Source organism: Notamacropus eugenii, chromosome 5 (genome assembly GCF_028372415.1).
Source record: "Notamacropus eugenii isolate mMacEug1 chromosome 5, mMacEug1.pri_v2, whole genome shotgun sequence".
In the NCBI taxonomy this organism is placed as follows: Eukaryota; Metazoa; Chordata; class Mammalia; order Diprotodontia; family Macropodidae; genus Notamacropus; species Notamacropus eugenii.
Window position 1 is genome coordinate 327,388,931 of NC_092876.1, and position 9,688 is coordinate 327,398,618.

General features: G+C 40.4%; 1 protein-coding gene across 2 annotated transcripts in view; it reads left to right on the top strand.

Annotated features, from left to right (window-relative positions):
- RBP1 (retinol binding protein 1) overlaps positions 1 to 9,216 on the top strand; it is a 46,378-nt gene extending 37,162 nt beyond the window's left edge. The window contains exons 3-4 of one of the 2 annotated variants that reach the window (XM_072613516.1): positions 7,966 to 8,067; positions 8,734 to 9,216. In XM_072613516.1, coding sequence (XP_072469617.1) covers positions 7,966 to 8,067; positions 8,734 to 8,787 — 156 coding nt within the window. In that variant the 3' untranslated portion in view covers positions 8,788 to 9,216. The remainder of the gene's footprint in view (positions 1 to 7,965; positions 8,068 to 8,733) is intronic. The other variant, XM_072613517.1, reaches the window with a different exon arrangement.
- Positions 9,217 to 9,688: the final 472 nt, after the last annotated feature.

Sequence of the window (9,688 nt, forward strand, 5' to 3'; positions counted from 1 at the left end):
AAGTGAGTAAAGTAAGCCCTCCCCACAAGGAGCTTACATTTAAGGGGGGAAACAGTCCATGAAGGGTAGCTGCAAAGGAGGACTGGGAGGGAATGGGAGAATAAATGGCATGATTAGATCAGGAGTAGTAGTGATATGGAGGCCTGAACCTTTGGCAAGATAGGGCAAAAGCTCACTTCTCTGAGCTGGGAGACCCAGGGCCAGAGTCCAAGTATCTAGTGGGGAGGAGGCAGAGGTTGATGGTCTGAGCAAAGAAGGCATAGAACAGACCAGGAGGAGGTTCGACGACCCAGAGCCAGGCATAACAGCCAAAGTTCCCCTCAGAGACTCAGGGCCTGAGAAAAGTGGGCCATCAGATGATTATTTTCAAAGTCAGAGAATGGAAACCGGATTGATTTGGGGAATGTAACTTGTTCATTTGTGCTCTGTTGCAGGATTTTCAAAGCTCCTTGAATGACTTAATGCTTGGGTATCTTAGATCATAGATATCCTTTTCCCTTCCCCCTACTAGAGCCTCTTAGACCCCATTTGTCAGTAGTAATCCTTAGAAGTTGGTTTACGTTACCTCTTTTTTCCCTTTTTAAAAAAAGTATTTATTTATTTTTAGTTTTCAATAGACAGTTCCACAAGATTTTGAGTTCCTAATTTTTTACTCATCTCTCCTCTCCGCCTACCCCAAGACAGCATGCATTCTGATTACCCCTTCCCCCAATCTGCTCTCCCTTCTATCACACCCCTCCCTTCTCTTATCCTCATCTCCTCTATTTTCTTGTAGGGTAAGATAGATTTCTATACCCAGTTGCCTGTATATCTTATTTCCCAGTTGCATGTAAAAATAATTTTTAACATTCATTTTTAAAACTTTGAGTTCCAACTTCTCTCCCTCCCTCCCTACCCATCCCACTGAGAAGGCAAGCAATTCAATACACATGTGCACTATGCAGAACATTTCCATAACAGTTACATTGTGAAAGATTAATTATGTTTCCCTCCATTCTATCTTGCCCCCATTTATTCTATTCTCTTTTGGCCCTATCCCTTCTCAAAAGTGTTTACTCCTCCCATTTGCCCTCCCTTCTATCATTCCCCCCACCTCCCTATCCACACCCACCCCTTTTTATCCTCTTCCCCCTACTTTCCTGTAATGTAAGATAGATCTTCATATTGAATGTGCATGTTATTCCCTCTTTAAGCCAAATGCAATGAGAGTAAGATTCTCTCTTCCTCTCACTGCCCCCTTCCCCTACATTGAAAAAGCTTTTTCTTGCCTCTTTTATGTGAGATAATTTGCCCCATTCTATTTCTCCCTTTCTTCTCCCAATATATTCCTCTCTCACCCCTTAATTTTGTTTTTAGATATCATCCCTACTTATTCAACTCACCCTGTGCCCTCTGTCTATATGTATATAATCCCTCCAACTGCCCTAATACTGAGAAAAGTCTCAAGAGTTACAAATATGATCTTTCCATGTAGGAATGTAAACAGTTCAATTTTAGTAAGCCCCTATAATTTCTTTTTCCTGTTCACCTTTTCATGCTTCTCTTAATTCTTGTGTTTGAAAGTCAAATTTTCTATTCAGCTCTGGTATTTTCATCAAGAATACTTGAAAGTCCTCTATTTCATTGAATTACCATTTTTTCCCCTGAAGTATTATACTCAGTTTTGCTAGGTAGGTGATTCTTGGTTTTAATCCTAGCTTCTTTGACCTCTGGAATATCATATTCCAAGACCTGCAATCCTTTAATGTAGAAGCTGCTAAATCTTATGTTATCCTGATTGTATTTCCACAATACTTGATTTGTTTCTTTCTGGCTGCTTGCAATATTTTCTCCTTGCCCTGGGAGCTCTGGAATTTGGCTACAATATTACTAGGAGTTTTCCTTTTGGGATCTCTTTCAGGAGGCAATCGGTGGATTCTTTCAACATCTATTTTACCCTCTGGTTCTACACTATCAGGGCAGTTTTCCTTGATAAATTCTTGAAAGATGATGTCTAGGCTCTTTTCTTTGATCATGGCTTTCAGGTAGTCCCATAATTTTTAAATTGTCTCACTTGGATCTCTTTTCCAGGTCAGTGGTTTTTCCAATGAGATATTTCACATTGTTGGATATTTTTTCATTTCTTTGGCTTTGTTTTATAATTTCTTGATTTTTCATAAAATCATTATCTTCTGTCTGCTAGCTTTGACTTTGTCTTCTGTTTGTATACTCTCATCTTCCTTGTCACCAAAGTAAGATTCTATGGTCAGATTCTTTTTCTGGTTTTTACTCATTTCCCCACCCATTTACTTGACTTTTGAGCTCTTTGTTAAGGTAGTCTTCTACTTCCAGTGGGAATGGGGGGTGTACTGTCCTCTGCTTTATCCCCCCACAAGCTGTGCACCTAGAGCCCCAGAAACAGTTGCTGCTGTTGCTGCCCCTGCCCCTGCTGCTGCCAGGGGCTCCTTTGCAGGTCCTTCCACCCCATCCACAGCCCTGGAGCTGGGGCCCAACAGCTCTACTCTCTCACACAAGTCCCACAGATTTTTCCCACTGACTTTCCAATTTGTCCTCTGAGTTTTGGGGTCATGAATCTGGAAATCGCCATAGGTGCCTGAGATTCAGTCCCTCTGAGGCCTTCTTAGGTCTCTTCTGTGCCAGCTTGGCCCACACTGGGCTGTGCTCTGCTCCCAGTGTGGTGCAATAGACACTTCCCAGTGAACTTGCAGGCTGTCTAGGGCAGGAGATATGCTTCTCTCCATCATTTTGTGGGTTCTGAAGCTCCAGAATTTGCTTAGAATCATTTTTACAGGTATTTGATTGTGTTTGGGGGGAGAGCTCAAGCAAATCCATGTTGTTACTATACCATCTTGGCTCCTCCCCCTACATTAGCTCTTACTAGGTTGTTCAGTGCATAGAGCACTGGGCTTAGAATCAAAAACACTCTTCCTAAATTCAGATCCAGCCTCTGACACTTATTAGCTTTGTGACCTTGGACAAATCACTTAACCCTGTTTGCCTCAGTTTCATCATCTGGAAAATGAGCTGGAGGAGCAGAGCCAAGGTGGCAGAGCAATAGCACAGTCTTTCTAGAGTGCTTCCACCAAGCCCAGCCAAATACCTGTAAAAAACAGCTCTAAACAAATTCTGAAGCTGCAGAACTCACAGAATGACAGAGTGAAGCAAATTTCCAGCCCAAGACAGCCTGGAAGGTCACTGGGATATGTCCGTCATTACACATTGGGAGCAGAGCTCAGGCCAATATGGGCCGTGAGTGCACAGAGAGAACCAGGGCAGATCTTGGGGAGATTGAATCTCTCACACTTGTGGTGGTTTCCAGACTTCATGATCCCAAAACACTGAGGATATATTGGAAGGTCAGTGGGAAAAGTCTGTGGGACCAGTGAAGGAGAGTGGAGTGGCCCTGCCTCAGGCCCAGGGGGGGAAAGAGGGGGGAGTGGGCGGAGGAATCCTTGGCAGCCACAGCAGCAGCAGGGGCAGCTGCAGCCACTGTTTCTGAAGCCCTAGGCCCACAGATTGTGGGAGGATCAAGCAGCTGACATTACACCCCCACTCCCACTGGAAGCAGAGAACTACCTTGACAAAGAGCTCAAATGTCAAGTAAATGACTGGGGAAATGAACAAAAACCAGAAAAAAAATCAGACTAGAATCTTACTTTGATGAGAAGGAAGACCAAAGCATACAAACAGAAGACAACACAGTCAAAGTTCCTCCATCCAAAGCCTCTAAGAAAAATATGAATTGGTCTCAGGCCATGGAAGAACTCAAAAAGGATTTTGAAAATCAAGTAGAAGTTGAGCAAAAATTAGGAAGAGAAATGAGAGTGAAGCAAGAAAATCATGACAAATGAGTCAACTGCTTGCTAAAGGAGACCCAAAAAAATGCTGAAGAAAATAACACTTTAAAAAATAGACTAACAAAAATAGAATAATAATAATACATAATAATAATATTAAATGATAATAATAAATAATAATAATAATAGTAAAAATAGACTAGCAAAAGAAAACCAAAAAGTCAATGAGGAGAAGAATGCTTTAAAAAGCATAATTGGCCAGATGGAAAAGGAGATCCAAAAGCTCACTGAAGAACATAATTCCTTAAAGATCAGAATGGAACAGGTGGAAGCTAATGACTTTATGGAAAATCAAAAAATTATACAACAAAACCAAAGAAATGAAAAAATAGTAGGTAATGTGAAATATCTCATAGGAAAAACAACTGACCTGGAAAATAGATCCAGGAGAGACAATTTAAAAATTCTGGGACTACCTGAAAGCCATGATCCAAAAAAGAGCCTAGACATCATCTTTCATGAAATTATCAAGGAAAACTGCCCTGAGATTCTAGAACCAGTGGAAAATGAGCTGGAGGAGGAAATGGCAAACCATTCCAGTATATTTGCCAAGAAAACCTCAAATGGGGTCACAAAGCATTGGACGTGACTGAAAAACAACACAACAAAAATTAGAGGAAATAGGGTAGTATTTTTACTTTCTTTGCAGTATTGCCCAAAGTTAAAAACTGGGAAGCAGAAAAACAGAATTTTTTTTAAAAAATTGCATATTCTTATTGTAAACATAAATATCATATAAGATTAGTATTCCCATATATAGAACAGAACACAAAAAGATTATACATGGAACTGTGACTTTTTATTATGTACAACTTGCTTTTTTTTAAAAAAAAGTGTATAATAAATTCATTATTTCTCTTCACAAGCTGTCCTGCTCATCTGTGATTCCTTTTAAACTTTTTGTTCTGTTCTGTGCATGTAAAACTGCTTTGATAAACTCTGGTTTTGCTTTGGTTTATTTATTTTTTTTTGGAGGTAGGGGAGAGTTTAATCTTCCTATCCCTACCTCCACACTACCCCATCAGAGAAAAGCAAAAGAACACCCTCATTAAATATGCATAGTCAAGTAAAAGAAATTTTTGTATCGGTCATGTCCAAAAATATAAATCACAGTCTTTTAGAACTGGAAAGCAGTTCTCCAGTCACTGCGTTCAATACATACTCAAAGGATTCTCTTCTGTAATGTAGAATATAATGCAAGCAGCCATCCTATCTTACTTAAAGAGGAATCTACCTCTTTCCAAGACAATTTCCCTCTCCTTCCTTCCTTCCTTTCTTCCTTCCTTCCTTCCTTCCTTCCTTTTTTCTTCCTTCTTTTTTTGGAGGAGGAGTAGCTCTAATTCTTAGGAAGCTTTTCCTGAAATCAAGTCTACATTTATTTTTTGGAAACTTCTAAGGAACTGCTCCAATTTCTCTTTTCCAGGGCCAACTGGAACAAATCTAATCCCTCTTTCATGTGCTTTCAAGCCTTTCAGATGCTTGAAGAAGGCTATTGTGGCCCCCATGCATCTTCTGTGCTCCAGACTAAATGTTCCTATCTTCTTCATCAGATCTCCAGGCATGGGCTCTTTATTTTAGCAATGTCCTTTCTTCCTAAACTTCAATACTTAGAACTGAGCACAATACTCCAGAAGTGGTTTGACCAGGACAAACTATATATGAACTGTCATCTTCTATCTCTGGAAGCTATTTTTCTCTTAGGGCAGATAGGTGGCTCAGTGGATAGAATGCCATGCTTAGGGTCAGGAAGATTCATCTTCCTGAGTTCAAATCTGGCTTCAGACATTTACTAGTTGTGTGAGCCTGGGCAAGTCACTTAACCCTGTGTGTCTTGGTTTCCTCATCTATAAACTGAACTGGAGAAGGAAATGGCAAACCACTTCAATATCTTTGCCAAGAAAGCCCCAAATAGGGTCACAAAGAGTTTGAAACAAACTGAACAACAAAATTTCTCTCTTAATGCAAGCCAAGATCACATTAGCTTTATTGACTGCCACATTGCACTACTCACTCATATTCAACTTGGAGTCCACTAAAATTTTCCAGATCTTTCCGCAAGTGTTCTCTAAGTATTCCTCCTCCCATCCTAGAGTTGCAAAGTTGATTTCTAGGTCTCAAGTATAAAACTTCATGTTTTCCCTTTCTGAATTTCATCTCATTAGATTCAGTACAGCGCTCTGGTCTCTCAAGATCATTTGGATGTTGGCACTGATCCATTAGACTGTGAGTTTCTTGGGTGTGTCTTTTGCCTCTTTATGGGTTTCCAGCACTTAGCACAGTGCCTGGCACATAGCAGGTGCTTAATAAATGTTTATTAAACGATTCTTCTATCATTCAGCGTATTAGTTATCCCTTACAATTTTTTGTCATTTGAATTTGTTGATTTTGCCATCTTGTGCTTCTATCCAAGCCAATGCTATAAATGATAAACAACATGGGACCAAGCTCACATCCCAGTGACACTGTCTGGAGATCTGATAAGTCACATGTACTGATGCCCTTCAGAGTTCCAGACCTTTCCACCTGTCCTTTCAATGAACTTTCTTGAGAACTTAGAACATGAGAACCTGAGAACATAGTAGAAATTATCTGGCTTTTTCTACTTGTATCTCAGTCTCTTAAGTGTTTGGCATATACTAAGTGCTTCATAAATGTTTATCCAGTCATTCAGTTCAACACTGAACCATTAACTACTGTGAAGCCAGCCGTTCAAACCGTTCTCAATCCATCTAACTGTGCTATTTCATTATTGTCTAGCCCAGATCAGTCCATCAATTCCACAAGGATAGTGTAAGATACTTTATTAAATGCTTTGCTAAAAGCTAAACAAGCTATATTTGCAGCACTTCCCTGACTTCCCACATTAGTAGCCCCATTAAAAATAATGTTATGTGTGAGTGGGTAGATGATTCCCAGGGGAAAATGTGAAAATTCTCTGCTGCTCAACCATCTTTCAAATTCATCTCTTGCTTTTTTCTGTTGTTGTTCAGTCATCTACAACTCTTCATGAACCTTTATGGGGTTTTCTTGGCAAAGATACTGGAGTGGTTTGCCATTTCTTTCTCTTGCTCATTTTATAGATGAAGAAACCGAGGCAAACAGGTTTAAGTGGCTTGCCCAAGATCACACAGCCAGTAAGTATCTGAAACCAGATTTGAACTCAGGAAGACTAGTCTTGATTTGGCACAGTGCTCTGTCCATAGTTGTCCCTTACTTCCCTTTTACCTCTCTAATCAAATAGGATTTCTCACCATTCCCTGAATGTGCCTTCTACTTTGTTGCCACTTCAGTTGTCATTGAAATGCCCATCTTTCTCCCTTCCACTTCTTGAAATTCTATCCATCCTTCAGGACCCAACTCCTAATCCATTTATCCCATGAGGTCTTTCCTTTTCCTTGAACTGAAAATGGTCTTCTTTTCTTCTGAATTCTCATGGCATTTTGTTGTTACTTCCCCATAGGCCATTTATAAAATGTGCTATTTCCTTGTTCATTTTTCCATTCCTTAAAGGTATTTGTGCATATGTACTATTGCCTTACTTTGACTGGAGGTAACTTGAGTATTTACCCTGCTTGTCTTTGAAATCTCCATTCCCCTCTGGTGCCTAAAACAGTGTCTCACACTTAGGTACTAAATGAATGCTAAACAAAGAGACTGAAGATGGACACTGGCTACTTCTGAGAACTGCGACCCTTGAATGGCTAGAAAAACACAAATAACCATAACACTAATTAGCTGTTTATTAGACCACCACCACCTGCTAATGGTAATATATAAGACTGGAAATTCTTCCTTCACCCCTGTGGTACTCCCATTTCCTCAGCTTTTGCATATCATCAGGTGGTCAACTTCCAGCAGCAGGGACTTTTTTTTCTATCAGTAATTACTCTTTTTAAATGAAATTTCTGGAGTGCTTCATAACTTTTTTTTTTTAATGATTTAGGCTTTTTAATTAGAAAGGGTGATTAGAGTGGCAGTGCTGTTGCTACAAAATCTCTTTAATGAAACTGACTTTAACACAGTAGAAAAAAGGGGCACTTGAACCCCAGAATGACTCCGTACTCAGTTACTACCCCGCCCTCACTCATTCATTGTGTTTGTTCGGCAGACCAAGGTGAGCTGGGATGGTGACAAACTCCAGTGTGTGCAGAAAGGGGAGAAGGAAGGCCGAGGCTGGACACACTGGATCGAAGGCAATGAGCTGCATCTGGTATGTTCCTGAAACACAGGTCAAGTGCCTTCCCTTTGTTTTGTTTTTTTTCCCCACAGTAGCAGTTGTCACATGGTTGCAGCCAGGTTGGAATGGGGAGAAATCAGGCATTGCCGCTACTTTCATTTTGCCTCTAAAGTAGGGAACCCAGGCAGGTGGCAGATAAATTACATTAACTTTGCTTTCAACTTCATTATGCTTGCTTTGTGTATTCTGAAATACATAAAATTTTGCTCTGGGATGGAATTTTGGTTGATCCAAGAATGATCAGTGTCAGAGGCCAGGTTGTACAGCTCCCTAGCTGACACATTAATGATTACTGAGTAAGGCAGACTAAAATTAGCACCAATTTGAGTTTCAAAGGGCAAAGAGCTGGGAGTGAATGAGGGGGAGAAAAGGCTTCTTTCTCCTGGTCTTCTGAGGATCACTGCAAGGGGCATACAATACAAGGCCCACAAAGCTGTGGATTCTTTTTTTTTTAAGAGTCTAGTATAAGGGAAGGAGCACTGGCCTTGGAGTCAGAAGTTGTGGCTTAATTACTTACTAGCCATGAGATTGTGAGTAAATCACTTCACTTTCCTGAGCCTCAGTTTCCTCATCTATAAAAAGGAAAAATAACAGCAACAATAACAATAATGGTATTTATGAATCATATTTGTTTTCCAGGAAATGAGGGTGCAAGGTGTCGTATGCAAGCAAGTCTTCAAGAAGGTGCAGTGACCTTGGCATCAGGAAGAAGAGCAGAATTAAAATGTCCGTCTGACCCTTGTCAATTCCTGCTGTTAGAGGGCCAGGCATGCCTGACCATTTAGAAAGCCCAACCCTCCCGGTGCACCTGTCATCAGAGTCTATCTCTTGCTTTTTTTCATGTTTTCTTTATTAAAAAAGAAATTGTTGCAAATAAACATTATCACCGTCAGACATTTACATAAAAAAGTGAACACTTTCTTGTATACAGCTTTTTCTTTGTCTTTCTCAGTCAATGAATATTGTATTAATTATCTATTATGTGCCATACTGGCTAAGTTGTAGGGATACAAACCAAGGTAAAACCATTCCCTAAACATGAGGAGCTCCCAATCTAATGAGGGTGACAGCGAGTAAACAGTTGCCTACATACAATGTAGGCAATGTGTACATATGCACATACATATGTGTGTATATTTTTGTATATATGGGCATATACATATATGTAAATGTGGTAAACTGGATAGAATTTCAGCAGTGAAGGGACCTGGGAAAGGTCTGCTGAGAAGAGATTTGATCTGAACCTTGAGAGAAACCAGGGAAGCCAGGAGGCAGAGGGGAAGAGGGAATGCATTCCAGGCATGGGGGATAGTCATTCCAAAGGCAGAGCTGGGTGACTGGAGTGTCATTTTCAAGAAACCTCATTAAAGCTAGTGTTGGTAGATCATAGTGGACAGAGCAGAACTCAAAGTATAAGTAACTTAGGAAGGAAGGAAGGGGCAAGGCCATGAAAGGCTTTAAAATCTGGGGATTTTATATCAGTTCCTGGAGGTGATGGGGGGCCACTGAAGTTCACTGAGTGGAGGATGACATGGTCAGACCTCTGATTTAGGAAGATTGCATTGACTGGGGGAAGAATGGATTGCAATGGGGG